This window comes from Dendropsophus ebraccatus, chromosome 3 (assembly GCF_027789765.1).
Source record: "Dendropsophus ebraccatus isolate aDenEbr1 chromosome 3, aDenEbr1.pat, whole genome shotgun sequence".
NCBI classification, from domain to species: Eukaryota; Metazoa; Chordata; class Amphibia; order Anura; family Hylidae; genus Dendropsophus; species Dendropsophus ebraccatus.
In genome coordinates, this window is record NC_091456.1 from 61464776 (window position 1) to 61484769 (window position 19994).

Genomic DNA, 19994 nt, shown 5'->3' on the forward strand with positions numbered 1-19994 from the left:
TCCCTGCTGAACCTTGGGTCGTGATGTAGGGCTTGCCACGTCACTGTACAGGCGTCCTCTGAGCTCCTGGCACGCCTCCCAGCCTCATGCATATTCATAGAGATGCCTCCTTCCTGTACAGACACTGACTACAACCCCTTCTGTACAGCAATCAGAACGGGATGAGGTGGGGGCTGCTGAGGGGGAGAAAGTACGGCAGACTAGAGCAGCCACACTGAGAACACCTCAGTGTGTGCTGTAATCAGATCGGGAGGAGGTGGGGGCTGTGGGAGAGAGCATGAGACTGGAGCAGGCAGGCTGGGAGCTCTGTATGAGCTGTGATCAGGACGAGAGGAGGTGGGGGCTGCAGGGGGGGAGGAGAGGGCATGAGAATGGAGCAGGCAGGCTGGGAGCTCCGTATGAGCTGTGATACGGACAGAGAAGGTGGGGAGGAGAGGGCATGAAAGGCTAGAGCAGGCAGGCTAAGAGCTCAGTGTGTCTGCTCTTACCAGAACGCTGATAAGGTGGAGGCTGCAGGAGGGAAAGAACATGACAGGCAGTGCAGGCTCACTGAGAGCTCCATGTGTGCTGTGATCAGAAGGGATGAGGTGGGGGCTGCAGGGGGGACAAAGCATGACAGGCTGTGCAGGTTCACTGAGAAGACAGTGTGAGCAGTGACCAGAAGGGGAGGAGAGGGGGGCTGTGTATACTATGTGGTGATTTGTCAGTGTAATTTACCATTTTGCAAAGCTGCACATTAGGTGTGCAGACACTAGCAGTGATGCCACAGAGAATGCAGGTGGCAGGAATACAGGCTAAGCACTGGGAGGGTGGTAACATTCAGGGGGTGGGACAAACAGCAAGGTTTGACTGAGTGGGCTGGACAAGGAGGAGAGGGGCGTATACAGTGGGCGTGACAGAGTAACAGAGCTTGGACAGGAAGTGAGGAGACACCAGCTTATAGTCAGAACGGGCGATGTGGGGGTCCGAGAGTGGCGATTCTGGGCTCAAACTGTTACTATACAAAAGGTGTACATGATCTCTTGTTTTTTTGGTGATTGTTTTTTTTTTTAACAGACCCCGGAATTCTCCTTTAAAGAGGACCTGTCGCTAAAACGCGGGCGCTAAAACCTCTGTCACCGGACCAGATCAAGAAGCAGGACCCGGCACGATCAGGTAAGTATAGGGGGCTCTAGCGGGGGTCGGGAGTCTGTCACCCCGGCACCAGGGTTCCCTTTAAGCTTTTCTTTAAAAGGACACAATTATTAAAAATGTCATAATATTTTAATAAACATTTTATGAGACTAGTTGCTAGACAGACCATACCATAATATATGAAGTTTTGTGATCAAGTCACATAAAAATTATATAGCAGTCATTTATGAGATGCTTTCATTTCAGGGTAGAAGAAAGTCTCCAAGCTGTCAGTCATGATGAATACACCAAGGTAGATAGGTCTAATGTGGCATTCAAAGCAAGAGAAAGTTCTTGTTCCAAAAGCTGATGAAGAGATACACCATCATGTGAATACACCCAACTTTTTCCAGTCCAGTCATATCTTTTAGGTCCACTGAAGAAAAGAAAAAAGAAAGTATCAAAGACAAGTTTAAAACTAATGAATAAAACAAAAAAGTTTAGTAAGAAAACATTTCATAACTATAGTATATAATCCATGTAACATGGCAATTTCCTGTGCTGTGGACAGTTCCTGACATGGACAGAGGTGGCAGGAGAGAGCACTGTGTCAGACTGGAGAGAATACACCACTTCATACAGCAGCTGATGAGCACTGGAAGACTTGAGATTTTTTTTATCTAAATTAAAAGTAAATTGGAAATCTCTGGCACAAGTTGATTTAAAATAAAAATTTAGTGAACAACCCCTTTAAAGCATATTCACCCAGAGGTTTCTGATTTTAGGCTTCAGTTCTCTTGCAAAGAAAAAAAACTCCACTCCTGAAGACACTTTACGAGGCAGTCTTTAGGTTGCTCTTGAACAATTTGGACAGCCAACCAGACGGCTCCCTGTAGTAGGAGTAATTTTATATATCCGTCAACCACTAATCCTGTAGAAGATTTTGTTACCAGGGCTACAAAGCCCCAAGACCTTGCACCTGTGATTAGTGGGACTACAAGCTCTAGATGCCATACAACCCACTAGGATGAGGGAAATAATATTCTTGCCTGGACAAATATGTGAAGACTTGTTCTGTAAGGCTAGAATCTGTTCTTGTAGAGGCAGAGAATGGAATTGGCTTCAAGATACAGCTGGAATGCAGATACAGTACTGTAGTTTTATTTTCCTCCTCTGGAACACGGACATCTTCTCCCTTACATTCTCTTTTCTGGAGGAAGCAAACAGTTTGCTATCTGGAAAATAAGACTCCCATAAAAATCTTTGTGTGCCAGCATCAGGTCTGAATGTTCTATATTGCTGGATAAGGGGTCTTAGAAACTGAGAGGAACTTGCTGTCATCCGAAAATAATTCAGATGTGGCATTACTGTAAAGTCTTGAAGCATAAAGGTGGAAAATGGTTCCACCATCAAGTTTGTAAAGTTTCTTGGAGCAGATGATATTCCACATGGCAGAGCAATGACTTCATTGTGATTAATAAGGATATTGGCAATTACTGCATTTTGATATTATAAAAAAGAGAACTTTATACTTGGTACAAAAACCTCTGTTCGCAATTACAGAGGTTTCCTGTAGTTCTTAACCATTGATTTTGTCCTACCCCTACTCCATACAGATCTTAGTTTCAGGGCAATATTAAGTTTTAGCTCCATTCAAAGATTTTCTATAGGGTTGAGGCCTGGAGACTAGCTAGGCCACTCCGGGGCCTTGAAATGCTTCTTACAGAGCCACTCCTTAGTTGTCCTGGCTGTGTGTTTCAGGTCATCGTCATGCTGAAAGACTCAGTCACGACCCTTCATCTTCAATGCTCCCTCAATATTGAGGGAAGGAGGTTGTTGGCCAATATCTTGTGATACATGGCCCTATCCATCCTCTCTTTAATATAGTGCAGTCATCCTGTACTCTTTGCAGAAAAGGACCTCCCATGCTTTACAAATGGGATTGTGTTTTTGGGGGTTGTATCCATCCTTCTTTAGTATCAAAGAAATTCTACTTTGGTCTCATCTGACCACCTGATCTTCTCCCATGCCTCTTCTGGATCATCCAGATAGCTACTGGCAAACTTCGATTAGGTCTGGACATGTGCTGGCATGGGGACCTTGCATGACCTCCAGGGTTTTAATCCATGACAGTGTCGTGTGTTACTAATGGTAATCTTTGAGACTGTGGTCCTCCCCTTTAGTTTAGGACTGATTTCTAACCTTTTTCAGAATCATCCTTACCCCAAAAAGGTGAGGACTATAATGGATCCCCAGACCAAGGAAGATTAACAGTCATCTTGTGTTTATTCCATCTTCTAATAATTGTATCAATAGTTGTTACCTTCTCACCAAGCTGCTTGCCTATTGTCCTGTAGCCCATGCCAGCTTCGTGCAGGTCTCCAATTTTGTCCCTGGTATCCTTAGCCAGCTCTTTGGTCATGGCCATGGTGCAGATGTTGGAGTGTTACTGATTTTGTGGACAGGTGTTTTTTTTATACCGCTAATAAGCTCAAACAGGTGCAGAGTTGCATAGGAGGGCAACTTAAAGAAAAACGAACAGGTCTGTGAGAGCCAGAATTCTTGATGGTTGGTAGATGATCAAATATTTATTTTGTGCAATAAAATTTAAACTACTTATGTAAAAAATCATAAAATGTGATTTTTTTGGTCAAAGTCTTGGTCTTCACTGGGCTGAACCTTATCTATATTTATGCAATTGGGATCTGAGGTCATGTGGCCCTTGATGTGACCCAGAGGTGAGGTAGGAACTCTTTCAGAATGAGGGAGGGAGCACTGAACAGAATCCTCAAAAATGTGCAATTATTCTAGAAACTGGAAATTGTAATACAGTGGTACCTCGGTTCTCGAACTTAATTGGTTCCGGAAGGCAGTTTGAGAACCAAGCAGTTTGAAAACCGAGCAGAGGGCAGAGATGTGGGCACAGGGAGCAGAGATGTGGGCACAGAGGGCAGAGATGTGGGGGCAGAGATGTGGGCACAGGGAACAGAGATGTGGGGGCAGGGAGCAGAGGGCAGAGATGTGGGCACAGGGAGCAAAGGGCAGGGATGTGGAAGCAGACAGCAGGGGCAGAGATGTGGGCAGGGGGTAGGGAAGTGGAAGCAGGGGGCAGGGATGTGGAAGCAGGCAGCAGAGGGCAGGGATGTGGGCAGAGGGCAGGGATGTGGAAGCAGGCAGCAGAGGGCAGGGATGTGGGCAGAGGGCAGGGATGTGAAAGCAGACAGCAGGGGGCAGGGATGTGTGAGGTGTGTGTGTGTGTCTGCACACATCCCCTGCTCTCACCTCCGGACCTGAGAAGCTTGAGGCTTGTCAGAGCTGAGAGGAGGGGGGGGGGATTTGTTGAGAGCTTATTTAAGGTGGAACAGACAGCCTGAACCTCGACCACCAGGAAGATTAACCTTTACTGCTGGCCGAGGTTCAGGCTACCTTACCAAATCCCCCCTCTGCTCAGAGAAGCTCCCAGTTCCTCCGTGCATATTCATGTGTGCACACTCAGGCCGGTCAGGAAGTGCAGCCGCCGGCCTGAGAGTGTGCTTACATGAATATGCACAGAGGAACAGTGATGCGGACTCTGACAGAGCCGGGCGGGCATCAGTCAGAGCTTGCAAGTATGCCGCTGCCCCACTGCTCACAGCCTGCTGTTTGGCTACAGTCCCGTGCCTCACCAACCTGTGACCCGGCCTCACACTTTGAGAAGCGCTGCTTTACTGTATAGCGTCCCCCCATCCAAGCACTGTAATGTATGTGAGATGGTGGTGCACTGCCTGTACTACTACTGCACTGTATATGCACTCTAGCAGTCTTATACAGCACTGTACTGTATGTGAACCCTCACCACTGCTTAACTTGCCAGGTACAACCCACCATCCACGCTCGCAAAAACGTTCGAAAACCGAGCAAAGTTTGATTTCCAAACACTACTTCTGGGTAAATTTTTGTTCGATTACCAAGCAGTTCGAGTTCCAAAGCTTTCGAAAACCGAGGTATTACTGTATTGCCATATGGTGCAGTCACTGTAGACCTACTAGCATACTGAGAATCAGCTTTATGCTAGGTTCACACTGCATCAGAGGCTACGCTGGGAGAAATGCAGTTGACTTTTGGCTCTGGCAAACAGAGCCAAATGGACCGCTGCACCCACAGACACTAACAGACCCCACTGACTTAAAACTGGTCTGCTCGGTTTTCTGCTTGTGTCCGTCATTTTACTGCAGTGTTACACTATGCTGCATTCAGATTTTTTTTCTTGTTCTGTAATTTTAAAACAGAGCCTCTGACACTGAACATAGCCTTACTCTTACCTGATAAATGTATGTATCTGTCTACCCTTACTGAGCTGGTAGCACTGTTAGATAAGTATCAATATAAGCATTCAGAACATAACTTAGTTGTCTGTGTTTTCATATAAAATGCCTTTATTCTGTCCATTTAAAGGAAAACTCTCTGCAGGAAATTTTTTCAAAAGTACAGGGGAGGGGAAGAATGGTGGCCACATACCACTGCTCCGCTCCCCGGCTGCTTCCTTGAGAGGGGAGCTGGGACGTTCCAGGCCTCTTAGCAAGTTAGTGTCAGAAGAAGGACCCTGCTGTGGCTGCTGACTGGCTGAGCGGGCCTGGAACGTCACATCCTAGCTCCCCTCTCAAATCAGGAAGTGGCTGGGGACCAGAGTGGCAGTATGTGGCTACCAGTGCTGGAGACGGGGAGGCAAGTGCAGGTTATTTTCTTTCATCCTCCCCGGCACTTTTAAAAAAAATATATGTCTCTGTCCGGTGTGAAGCAGGGGGGTCTAGAGTTTCCCGTACACTCGTTTGCATAAGGCATTCGTCATGGGGCAGGAATACAGCCTGAATAAAGGCCCTTTTAATGAAAATAAAAACACAAACAAAGGAAACAAATCTATGTTCTGAATGATTTTATTGATATCTACCCAGAAGTGCAGCCAGCTCAGTGGGCGGTCAGGGGGCGACAGATTCACTGTAATAAAACAGGAATAAAAATTTCAATCCCTAAAATATAGGGGAAAGTCATGAAGATATATATAAAAAAAAAAAAAAAAAAAAAAAAAATCACAATTATAATAAGGAATGGCATTTTTCACCATAGCTGGTCATCTAAACATAGCTATACATACCTTGTGGGAGAAGACAACCAGATCTGTCTGTTTGGTGTCTGTTTATTAATTACATATGTCCCAATGTTCCCACCAACTTTAACTGTAAGAACCCCATTCTGGAAATAAAAGCAAAAGAATAATATTTGCAATAATATGCATTGATAATACAGAGGTATCTTGTTGATTATTATGAACACTAATTAAAACCAATGCAAAATTTACTTTTTCTATCCAAACTATACTGTCGAAGACTCACACTGAATAACTTACTATAAGTATACAAAGATCACATTATATGAAATCCCAACTAGTTTTCAGAATTATCAAACCCCTTTGGCACGGTTTAGAAAGATTTCTGCTGCCAGCGACTTGAATATTTAATTCTATATTCAGAAGTCTTTCAGCAGCTTCATAAGGGTTTAATTGCTCTACAGAGGCCTATGGGATAATAAGTCTCCTCGGGGAGACTGCAAAGCTGGCGTAGGGAGTTTTATAAGCCAGGTAATGCTCCTTGGGAAAAAGGTATTCTAATAAACTCTTCTCCAGAAAAGTGAAAATTGGCCCTCTGGAGCCACCTAATGGCAGTAACCACACAGCTGGTCTATGTCTAACCTGTAAGAAAGCCTTCAAATGTAACTGGGGAATACTCCATACCTTATTCCTAGGCAGCACTGTGACCTAGAAGACTCCTTTTTGCAGTTTGGTCTCCAAAGGAGATACATGAAGTAAAGGGTCTTCTACGCAACCAGCCAGCACTTAGCTGTCTCAGGGTTATTGCCCCTTATAGAGCAGTCTACAGATTCTATCCCATTTGGAGGAGATTTTGGTTTGGTTCAAAATCCCCAGTCACACTTCAAGGCTTTTTTTTTTAAGATCATACATTAAGGCAGTTACCTGCAATAGGTGACAATAGTGGACAGGCTTTCTTCCTTCGAGAAAAGCCGATCTGCAGACTTGTAGAAGCCTATTGGTGGTCCAGGATGACAGACTTCACCATTGTGATCTTCTTGTATATCTACTTATATACCTGGTGCACAGCTGTCAGCAATGCACTGATCTGTACCGTAACAAGGGCTATAAGTGTACTTGGGCAACGAAATTAAATAGCTAAAAAGGTTATGAAATAATTGTGCCAAGAAAGACCGACAACACTCCACACATTGTTTTTACTGCAATAAGAGAATGCATGCATGACACTAAAATTACCGACTACAGTTCATGAGATTTATAACCATGAAGTACTGTAGAGGAAATAAGAATGACTCTAGATCTTAAGTTATAATACAATGACTTCTTTGTTACAAACTTGCCCAAGGATATTCATTTGATTAAATGGGCTTCTATCCTGTGACTACAGACAGTATGATCATTCTACAACACAAAAATCCCAGGTTTTATTTTTAAAGTATAATGCACCATCAGAAAGTGGTAAAAAGCACTTTAACCAACAGTATGGACATCTCAGAGGTTGCAAGTGGGTGTATGGAGCAGACTAAGGAGCCGAGAACACCCTATACACAATTACATACACTGCTATGTGCAGCACTGCACCCATTGCTGATGACTGACATAAGCGATCTCACTGATGTCAGTCATTTAACTTTTAATGCCACACTTATTAGCAATTGCAACATTTAAATGGCTAAATGACAGGAGGCGCACAAAAGCACCCGAGCAATGTGATTGTGGGGTGCTGATTGACCAACAAGGCAGGCAGAGGCCTTTACTAGCCTTTAATGCCTGTCGTAGCCAGGCTAATAGAGTCTGGCTCAGACAGACTAGCCAAGCACCGATCTAACTGATTGCATGAATCAGTATAAGCAATCTAATAGTAAATTTAAACAGTTTAAGGCTGCGTTCACACTACGTATATATTTCAGTCAGTATTGCAACCAAAACCAGGAGTGGATTAAAAACACAGAAAGGATCTGTTCACACAATGGTGAAATTGAGTGGATGGCCGCCATATAACAGTAAATAACTGCCATTATTTCAATACAACAGCCGATGTTCTAAAATAACAGCAAATATTTGCCATTAAATGGCGGCCATCCACTCAATTTCAACATTGTGTGAACAGATGCTTTCTGTGTTTTTAATCCACTCCTGGTTTTGGTTGCAATACTGACTGAAATATACGTAGTGTGAACGCAGCCTAAATCTTCACTACTGTACTGACTAGCTGTGCACAGACAGTCATTACTTAACACATGAATGCCACCTTATGGTCATATAAGAGGTTATAACCAGCTGAAACTTTTTGCTATTAGTGCCCTCATCAAATTTTGTGGGGAATTTCTGAACATAGTCTAGAGGTTGGGATCACCTATATCAGTAAGGGGGCTTCAATAGGCAGGGACAGTGGATGAGCCAATTGGGTTTAGAGATACTTTTAGAATAAAAGTTTCCCACTGTATAGTCTATCAATAGTTGATTGGCTGCTTGGTGCCCTCATAACACTGAAAACGGGGCTAGAAGTTGGTTCCCTACTCAGAGTAGGGACGGTGCCACATTACTGCTGAAATTAATAGGAGCAGAGGTTGCAGTAATGCAGCACCACTAGGCCGCCAACTGCTTCTGGCCCCTTCTCCCTGTAGTGCAGACATGGATTCGGTGACCACAGTTTCGCTGCAAAACGCCGCTTTGTCTGACAAAGCAGCGTCTTGCCGCAAAACTGTGGTCACCCGATTCCTTCCTCCCCCGCTCCGCGTATGTCCAAAAAAAGTCGGATGATTCTAATGCCACACTGGTGAGTGCCATCCTTTATCTGTACTGATCAACTGCTGATATTCAGGAATAAGACTAGGTTCACACAGCGTTTTTGCAGTTCATTTAACGCATACATTTTTTGTAAAAAAATAAATAAAAGAAAAACGGATGCAATTGTGTGCAATCTGTTTGGACCAGTTTTTTCCCCCATGACTGAAAAAAACAAAAAAAAAACGCCACAAACCAAACGGATGTTTTTTTTTTCTTTTATTAGCGTACGCAAAAACGTATTTGACGTTTGTGTATGTTAAAAGTTAACATTTAAAAATTGATATGTTAAATGGATTGCAAAAATGCAGTGTGAACCCAGCTACTATGTTGTAGTTTCATGTGGTTTATGCCATAAACGGTTTAGAGCCACCCTAAAAACGCTACATACAGCAGTTTTCTTTGTTATTTTATGACATTTGCTGCTGTTTTTTTTTTTTTCAGACGTTGAATAGCCCCCTTTAATACAGATACTATAAGACAAACCCTATAATTAGACATCTACAACTGAGGGAAACCAGATATTACAGAAGTTTAGCACAAATTCAGCTATGTACAGTGGTTGTGTTACAGCACGCCACCTAGTGACAAGTCTGCCTACTACATTAATACACGACTTCCGAAAGAAGAGCAAACAATGAAGGGTCATACTAGAGAAAATAGTAAATAAATAGCATACATACCCCAAATGAGACATCATAATCACTTGGTATGAATGGCTGGTCAGCAAGATCCTCAAAGAACTCAGCAAGGGAATACAATGTATCAGCTGCCAACCTCTCATAGGTAGTTTCATCCAATGTACTATTAACCAAAAAATAAATGTTTAGTATAATAGTAATAAATCTAAAACATGTTTACCTCTTATCTCCTGTATATACTGCTGTCACACTTTACTGTACTCCTGTCTGTGTTGATAAAAACACTACTGGGAGATGATCTGTACAGAATAGGAAGTCTCATCTTTGTATTAAGCCTTGTGGCCAAAATGGAAACGGCAAGATTTCACAATTTATCATAAATAGTAAAATAAATACAGTGGTACCTCGGTTCTCGAACTTAATTGGTTCCGGAAGGCAGTTTGAGAACCGAGCAGTGTCTTCCCATAGGAAATAATGTAAATGTGATTAATTGGTTCCAGCAGCCACCAATAATTACCTACAATACTCATTTATTACACTGATAAGTGCTCAGTATAATCACTACAGTACAGTGCTATACTGTACAGGACAGTAAACATAAGAAATGTTCATCAGAACCAGCAATTATAGTACAGTAGCCACCAACTCCTCACCCATCCTTTACTGTATAGCGTCCCCCCCCATCCAAGCACTGTAATGTATGGGAGATGGTGCACTGCCTGTACTACTACTGCACTGTATATGCACTCCAGCCGTCTTATACAGCACTGTACTGTATGTGAAGCCTCACCACTGCTTAACTCACCAGGTACAACCCACCACCCACACTCGTAAAAACGTTCGAAAAACCGAGCAAAGTTCGAATTCCAAACACTACTTCTGGGTAAATTTGCGTTCGAATACCAAGCAGTTCGAGTTCCAAAGCGTTCGAAAACCGAGGTATTACTGATAGATATATAATTTTTTTTTTTTTTTTAAAGAGTACTTTCCCCCCACTAGCCATGAGTGTTAACATACTGCCCTAATATCCAGCCCCAACCAAAATCTAAAATTGCAATTAGAATCTCCAGTAATCTATTAAATAAACCTAGAAATGTTTCTTGCCCTTAAGAAATCCACACAGACATCTTTAGTATATGCTGAAATTAGTATTTTACTAAAACTCTTCATTATTTTTACCTGCTTGTTTTGTCTAGGGGCTTGAGGATATGTTATCCAAGATGGCTACAGTCATTACTACAGATGCAAACCGTCCTAGCCCATAGCAGCATGGGTTATAACTAGAGATGAGCGAACCTTGAGCATGCTCGAGTTGATCCGAACCCGAACTTTCGGCATTTGATTAGTGGTGGCTGCTGAAGTTGGATAAAGCCCTAAGGCTATGTGGAAATCATAGATATAGTCATTGGCTGTATCCATGTTTTCCAGACAACCTTAGAGCTTTATCCACGTTCAGCAGCCCCCGCTAATCAAATACCGAACGATCGGGTTCGGATCGACTCAAACCCGGTTTGCTCATTTCTAGTTATAACATAACAGGAGTAACCACAAACCGGTCTAAAAATCTATTCTGCACATATGCAAGTGATCCTTAAGTGGGATGACGTCACGGGTTACATGTGTATATAATATCATAATATACCCCATGCCCACGTTAAACAATGCAGACTGTCCTGAAACGCGAGTTAGGGATTAGCCTGTAGAAGGGAATATGGGTAGGAAGTAATGTTTTTGCAAATGGGCCTTAACTGAATGTATGCTTACCTGTAGTAAACTTCACTGTGGCTGTATGTTTGTAATATTGCAGTGATCTAGAATATATAGTGGTATAGTACGGCTAGGAGCTGTACTTTACATTGTGTGCACAGTCTGTTTTGTGTGGCTGATGTTCACTGAATAGCAGCTGCACAAAATAGGCATGTCAGTTTTTTCGTGGGGCCGCATAGAACATAGGCCGTAGTGTATACACACTGTATACGTTGTTCTATAGAATATAATGTTGAGTCACACTGTCAATAAACAGCAGCTATTGTCGCAATCTGCAACAACGTCCGTTATTTATTGAAAAATCTACGTTGTGTGAACGTGGCCTTAAAGTGATGCCAGCATCTCCTCACCTGTCATTCAGCTGTATCTGTATGCACTAAAGTATACATTAGCCCCTAGACAAAACAAGCAGATATCTATATCATAAGAATGAAAGTCTGTCTGTCTGTCCCATATAGACTTCCAAACGCCTGAACCGTTTGACCCCAAATTTGGCACACACATACATTGGGTGCCCGGGAAGGTTAGAGCAAAGGTCCCGTCCCCGCCAGATGTACAGGAGTGGAGCGTGAGGGGGAAGAGCACCCCATAAAAATGAATGGGAAAATCTCCACACTATACACACAGGTGATATAATTAGCTGCAGCTCTGCCCAGGAGAAACGGCAGTTGGAAGCCTTAGCAACCAATAGGATTACTACTTTCATTTTCACAGGGAGCTGGAATCTGATTGGTTGCTAGGGCCAGCTGCCTCACAACACATCCACAGAAATAAATACAGAAGGTGTGCCTTCACACCTACCGGATCCACAGCGGATTTCACGCTGTGAATACGCAGCGAAATCTGCTGCGGATCCAGTGTCATTCAACCCTATGACACTACATATTCGCAGTGGGATTGACATCCCGCTGCAAGTATGTAAATTAACCCTCTCGGCGGTCGGAGTGTAACTTACACTGACAGAGGCATCCATCATCCCGCCCACGCAGACCGCTGTTAGATGGTGCAGGCTCCCTCCAGTGTGTCCAGTGCTGTGCTGCTGCTGCCGGGCACAGCTCTCTCCTCACGGCTCTGTATGCTGCACACACTGTGGGTGCCTCTGTCAGTGTGAGTCACGCTCCGGCCACCAAGGGGGTTGATTTACATACTCGCAGCGGGATGTCAATCCTGCTGCGAGTATGTAGTGTCATAGGGTTGAATGACACTGGATACGCAGTGAATTTCGCTGCGAATTTGCAGCGTGAAATCCGCTGCAGATCTGGTAGGTGTGAAGGCACCCTAACAGTGTACAGTGTATATACAGTGTATACAGTAAGGGGCTTACCTGCCGGGTGGTGGTGTTGGGGAATGTATACAGTATGGGGCCTACCTGCAGGGGGGAGTGTATACAGCATGGGGGCTACCTGCAGAGGGGAGTGTATAAAGCATGGGCCATGTATAGAGCATGGGGGCTACCTGCAGGGGAGGAGTGTATACAGTATGGGGGCAACCTGCAAGAAGAGGGGGGGGGGGAGTGTATACAGTATGGGGGCTACCTGCAAGGAGGGGGGGGGGGGGAGAGTGTACAGTACAGGGGCTACCTGCAGGGGGGGGGGGGTGTATACAGTATTAGAAACTTTGAAACCTCTTCTGTGTTGTCCTCACCAAGGATGAAAGGTAGTGCCTAAGAGGGCCAGATTATGATGATGCAGGATTGAGTATATTATATGCTGCAGGCTTTCTGCACACACACACCTTACTTATGGTCTGCAGGTGGCGGGGGGACCCCCAAACTACACACTACAGGTATACAGGACCCCAGAACTATACAATACAGGTCCTCCACCAACTACATACTACAGGCATACAGGACCTCCACTAACACTGTCAATGTTATATATAACCAGGCTCAGCATAACACTACCAATGTTGTATATAAAAGGCCCTATTCCACGGAATGATTATCTGTATTCGGCCGATATCGGCCGCTATGGACGATAATCGTCCCGTGGAATAGAGTGCAACGATCAGCTGACATCATTCATGTCGGCTGATCGTTGCAGTCGCTTGTTTTTCAACATGTTGAAAAACAAGCGACTGATAGAGCAGCGATCTGTTGCCGTCGCTCCGTTGAATAGGAGCGTCGGCAGCAGACGCTGCTATATCCTATGGGCTGCCCGGACGATCAGCGATCAACCAGGCAGCCCCGCCGCCCCCTCCCGCACTCACCCGCTCGCTGCAGCTGTGCTGAATAGCGGCGGCAGCTCCTATTCAACGACCCGTGTAATAGGCCCTTAACCAGGCTCTGTATAACACTGCCAATGTTGTATATACCCAGGCAGTATATTAAACTGCCAATGTTGTATATAACCAGGCTCAGTATACAGTCTGATCACATAATGACATCTCAGTTTGGCTATTAGGTTTAGATGTTTAAAGTTTTAATTTATTTCTAACCTACAATTTACATAAACAGTGCAGAACTGTCGGGGTATATAGCGTATAAAGGGATATATAGGGCTCTTGGCGATTTCTCCTTAAACAAAAACACAAGGGCATAGATTGGCCTCCTGGGCGACCTTAGAACAAATCTAATTAACACACTGACACTTTATACCCGGGCAGCGCCGGGTACATTTTCTAGTAACTAATAAAAAGTAGGCAGCAATATTTCCATTAGTATACAGTATATAAGTATATTTCCACTCCTTTAAAAAGTGTACCTAAACTTTCAGACAACTTCTGATGTGTCATAGAAACATGTCAGAAAATGTGCTTGGTGGGAGTCCAGCTGCTGAGACTCCCACAGATTGCTAGAATGGACACGGGCGCCTGTCTGAGTACTGTGTCCTAGAAAGCAGAGTACACATAGTGCGTACTGAGTGAAAAAGTTAGACTCTCACAGCTTCAATGCATTGCACGCTCAGCTTTCTGGGAAAAAGCAAAAAGAAACAAAAGGACACAGCACTCGGACAAAAACTTCTGTCCCTTCATTATAGCATTCAGTGGGGATCTCAGGGCCTGGAACTTCTTACGTCTCTATAGCAGAGATGGGGAACCTTCTGCCCTCCAGCTATGGCAAAACTACAATTCCCAGCATGCCTCGACAGCCGAAAGCTGTCCAGGCATGATGGGAATTGTGTTTTGCAACAGCTGGTGGGCCGAGGGTTCCCCATCCCTTCTCTATAGCATGTCGGATGTCATGTGAACGTTTAGGTACACTTTAATGAATGACCTAATAATAAATAAATAGTCACTTTACCTGGTACTTGACAGTGTTCCGACTCCTCGGCTTATAGCTACTCCAGCCTTCCTGGGTGTAGATTGGACTTGAACGTTTAAACATGTTTTACTCTAGGAAGAAAATAAACTCTAATTCTTGTTATGTGTTTATAAATTAACTGTGGATGTAAATATACAGACAGACACACAGGGAGATGGGAGAAGCAAAATATGGCATCTGGGCCGCAGCTCCAATATTTCTCCCATATACACTGATGATAAAGCAGAAAATATACCTCTCAGCTTTTGGCGAATATAAAGAGGGACACATGAGGTGGTGTGTGCACCTGCTCACAATACACTTTAGTCATCTCATAAATATATATTGGTTATGGGAACTTATCCTATACAGTACTGTTCTCCATAGAGACACACATACATCCAGCAAATAGCTTCCCTTCTCTCTGAACACCAAGATTAGTGTCTGTAACTATACAGAAGAAGCTACAGCATCCTCCGCCAGTCAATAAGATCACTGACACCATTCACTGTTAGTAGTGTAGACTAACCTGTGGACTGTCTGGGGGGCAGCATTTACATTACACTGTGGGCTGTCTGGGGGAAAATATATACTAGACCCTGCCACATAGCATTCACTGGAAGAATTAAAATAAATTTTTTTTAGCAAGGAAACAAGATTTGAAGGGGTATTCCTATGTGAGGCACAATATGCATCAGAAAGATATGGTGAGAGCTGGCAGTGATTGCACAAGCAGACTGTTCTTTTACTAGAGTCACATAAACAGCACCAACGGCCCACTAGGCTGCAGCATCCTGCCAGGTATTCCCATCTTAGCCTTGAGTGTCTCAGAAAGGAATAATCCTTCAGGGTGCCTTCACACGTACAGGATCCGCTGCGGATCCTGTATGTGTGAAGGTTTATGGGGTCACATACCCACAGCAGAATTTTCATTCCGCTGCCAGTATGTGAATCGGCCCCTTTAACCCCCCGCCCGAAGCATAAATTACCTGCTCGGCGCGGCAGCTGTTTGTGAGACTCCCAGCTCCCCTTCAGCCAATCAGTGCACAGCAGCACTGATTGACTGATGGGGACCGACAGTAGCCGGGAAAATCACACAGCCATGGCAACAAGCAGGTAATGTATTAATATCCACTGCAGATATGTAACCCCTATAGACCTTCACACTACATGCATCCGCAGCAGATTTCGCTACAAACTCGCAGCGTGGAATTAGCTGCGGATCCGGTACGTGTGAAAGCCCCCTTAAAATGAATCAACAGGTCCTTTACCCCTTAGTGCACTTCAACAGCCCCCACCTGCTCCTATTACCACACCTCTAATGAACACAGAGGCCGCCCCTCTGCAACAGCCAACGCTACTGGGGAAGGAAGGGGGCAGACTCTTCATTAGGGGTGTAGTAAAAGGAGCAGGTGGAGGGCTATTTCAGTGCATCAAGGGGAAAAGAAGCTCCCCCAGTATACTGAAGGCCCTAACAGGCATAATACAAAAACATATTTCATATTAAAGGTACTGTATGTCTTTGCCTTATGTCCCCAGTAAGGAGCTATCAGCAGTATAGGATGCCCTAGCCTGCTTATAGAGTCCTCCTAAACCTCTTTTATGTCTTAAGGGTGGGTTCACATGGATCAGATCGCAGTGGATTTCACTCTGCGAGTTCTGCTGTGATTCCTGTTACTGTCATTTTGTATGGGTTTAGATTATCACAGCGAGTATGTAAAGCAGTGCTCCCCTTAACCCACCACTGCCCAATTAATACTTTAACCGTTCGTGCTCCTGCCTGCTTTTGTGGCTCCCTGACGTCCCGCTCAGCCAATCAGTGCAGGCGGAAGCGTGGACGGGTAAAGTATTAAACAGACAGCGATAAGTTAAGGGGAGCATGGCTTTACATACTCGCTGTGATAATCTAAACCCATACAAAATGACAAATGGGAATTGATGCAGATTATGCAGCGTGAAATCTGCTGTGATCCAGTACGTGTGAACCCACCCTCTATGTGCAAATCTACAACAGGCTGGCTTGTCTCATAGGTGGGACTATCTATTGGAATAGCCCTTTGGGCCATGTTCACACATGGCAGAAACAGCGGCCGTCATGTGACGCGGCCATGTCACAGAATGGCCACTGCTTGAGATTCTCACCGCCTGGTGAACATCACTTTATCTTAAAGGGAACCAATCAGCCCCCCTGGAGCAGGAGCTTTATACTGGGGAAAAATGACTTATTCCCATGACTTGTGACAGACGCGGGCGGGGAAATAGTCATCTGGGCGGCTCCCCGCCTGTGTCTAGTCACCGCGCTCTGCCTGTCAGCACGCTCCGCAGGAATGATTGACAGGCAGAGAGGCCAGTAACGGACCGCTGTGACTAGACACAGGCGGGGAGCCGCCCAGATGACTATTTCCCCGCCTGCGTCTGTCACGAGCTGCTGCAGGAGTTTTATACATTGTTCCAGGGAATCATATCAGCCCAATTGGGCTGATTGGTTCCCTTTAATTGGAATGTGGGCCCATTCAGATGTGCAGACACTCAAATTAGCCGCACTTTACATTGTGAGCACAGGCTTTTTTGTGCGGCTGCTGATCACTGAATAGCGGCTGCACGAAATAGACCTGTCATTTTTTTGTGCAGCCGCATAGAACACCGGCCGTAGTGTATACAGTGTGCATACACTACAGATGTTGTTCAATAGAATTATGTTGAGCCACACTGTCAATATACAGTACAGCGGCCGTTATTTATTGAAAATATATGTTGTGTGAATGGGGCCTTAAATTGTAACTGTAATGTTTATCCCCTGCAAGTTCATGATGGGTGGGTTCAGATACCAAGGCAACCATACTAGCAGGTTGTGCTGGCAACCGCACCCCACACTCTTGCCTCCCTCCTCAGTGGAGGTTAACATTACAGGTCCACTTTAAATGTACATCCAAAAAATTTTAGGGACGAAATGTCTGACATCTCTATAAACAATAAAAAAAAGCCTAAAGTCTACAACAACAAAAAAAAAACCCTGTTAAAAGGTTTGTGTGGTATAAGTGCAGCCTGCTGCCCTGTCCTTCACCCTCTCAGGAACCTTTCACACATTCACATATTCTGTCCACAGGATTGCAGACCCATTGATTTCTACAGTCCCATCTGTAGTTGTTACCGATCCCAGCGGACGGTTATGGACTGATGTCGGTAATTGTGGCTCTGCGATTATGGAGGTGTGAATGGGGCTTGGCAGTGCCTGGGGCAGAGACCCCCATCACAGTGGCTTCAGTTCCCTGCGTGTAGAAGAGCTGGACCCTGAGCGACCTCTCCGGATTATCATGCTGAAAGGGAACTACAAGCTCCAGCCAGGCTGCCCTCAGCAGCTGACACTGCACCACTCTCAGGCTTGGAGGTGCAGGCAGACAGGGGCCACAGGCTGTATAGGAAGACATAGCTGCACTATCCTATACACACATACAGCAAATACACCCATATACCCAAACGTCCATTCACACAAGCACCGTGACTATCCACTATATGGCATTATATGGCAGTGCAGCGCCTGTACATAGCACCAGGTCCTATGGCCATGCTGTGGAATACGGAGTACAGGCTGCGCTCCTCTGTCCCCAGGATTCCCAGTCACGTGACCAGACCCTTCCCCTCCGCAGCCTATGACATCACTGCTCAGCGGCGCCGCCCCTTCTAAGCGGTGACGCGCTGACACTACCCATACACGCCATGCTTGTACTTACCTTCAGTGTAACACAACGTCTGACACAGTTACCGCTCACTCTCGGGTGGCGGGGAACCCTTAGGAGGCAGGCGACCGCTCGTGTTGCCCTAAAGAGAGCCTCCATTCTCCCCGGAAGCCACTATAACACACGCGCACTACCATCAGGGTCACCCAGCCTCCTGTCGGGGATGTACTAGCTGTCCCTACTGCTATCTGACTCGATTTATCACGTCTGAGCACGTGACCAGCACAGAGCCTTGTCTCTGCTGACATCTAGTGGACGTTCGCAGAGCAGCACGTTAGCGTTATATACACAGGAGGGAGGGTAAGGGAAATAGGAGCTGTCCATTTGCAAATAATTATTACACATTATATGTAGAACATGCAGAAGATACATTGAGCCTCAGCATGTCTAAAGAATTCAATGCATAGAAGAAAGCATAGATACTAAGAGCAAAGCCACTGGCCAGGGGCGTAGCTAGGATTCATGGGTCCCCATAGCAAAAAACTGTACGGGGCCCCATGAATCCTGTACCCCCCCCCCCCCCCCCCCCCCCCCGACAAACACAGACAATGACGCACATATACACACACACAGAGGCACCATTAATATATATACAGATACACCACTGACATACGCACATATATACGCTGTAATGTGATTACACTGGTACAGATGTATACACCATGAGTAGACTGTACACAGGGAAATCATCTCAGTGTAATAAGAAATACTCAACCAGAAATAAAAGAAAATGCAGCAGATATTAGTGGTGGGTTCTTTTATTAGAGCCCAACATTAATAGAAGCTGCTGCAGAACATCTTTGGGAGCAAACCTGTCAATCACTTGAGACACTACTGACATACACACACACATATACACCAGTGCTACAGACATTACTTACATATACACACATATACACCAGTGTTACAGACATTACTTACATATACACACATATACACCAGTGTTACAGACATTACTTACATATACACACATATACACCAGTGCTACAGACATTACTTACATATACACCAGTGCTACAGACATTACTTACATATACACACATATACACCAGTGCTACAGACATTGCTGACATACACAAACACATATATATAGCCACAGATACATACACATACTGACATATAAATATATACACAGATACATATATACACACACTGACATATACATATATACCCACAGACACATATATACACTCACTGACACACATACACAGCACTTACAGCTCCCAGGCTTCCCCCTCCTCCTCCTGTAGTCCGGGCTGATCTTCACATAGAAGTATTGAGGACCTTTGGGTCATGTGACCCAAAGGTCCTTCATCCCTCTCCTGTGCCGTCTGGCAGGTCCTGCTCCTCTGTTCAGCCCGCTCACCCAGTGAGGGGGCTGAACAGTGCAGTGGGGGTCCCTCTTCCTCTCTGGACCTGTGGGGGAGCTGGGTACCTACAATGAAGGCAGGGCAGGCTTCCTCGGGCCCCCCCCATAGCAGTCGCCTTCCCTGCCTTCATTGTAGCTACGCCACTGCCACTGGCCAGTAAAACCTGTTCTGTTCACAGGGCCGTTTCTAGGTGATTTTGACTACAGGGCGAATCTTGCTTAAAGCGCCCCCCCCCACACACACACACACAAAAAA

General features: G+C 45.1%; 1 protein-coding gene across 1 annotated transcript; it reads right to left on the bottom strand.

Annotated features, from left to right (window-relative positions):
* Positions 1-1241: 1241 nt before the first annotated feature.
* On the bottom strand, positions 1242-18562 carry FXN (frataxin). The gene is made up of 5 exons (XM_069961873.1): positions 18364-18562; positions 14633-14724; positions 9667-9787; positions 6245-6342; positions 1242-1549 (listed from the first exon to the last, which is right to left on the bottom strand). Exons 1-5 carry the CDS (start codon positions 18466-18468, stop codon positions 1408-1410), a joined length of 558 nt encoding a protein of 185 aa, XP_069817974.1. The 5' UTR covers positions 18469-18562; the 3' UTR covers positions 1242-1407.
* Between the last annotated feature and the right edge of the window lie 1432 nt (positions 18563-19994).

Bases quoted from the DNA above. Each gene is read 5' to 3' on its own strand.
- FXN (XM_069961873.1), bottom strand. From the start codon at position 18,468: ATGGAGGCTCTCTTTAGGGCAACACGAGCGGTCGCCTGCCTCCTAAGG. The intron at 9,788-14,632 runs GTAAAGTGACTA...TTTGGTTAATAG, and splicing joins GGAACACTGTCAAGTACCAG to TACATTGGATGAAACTACCT. The intron at 1,550-6,244 runs GTATGTATAGCT...TCTTTTCTTCAG, and splicing joins TGGTTGTCTTCTCCCACAAG to TGGACCTAAAAGATATGACT.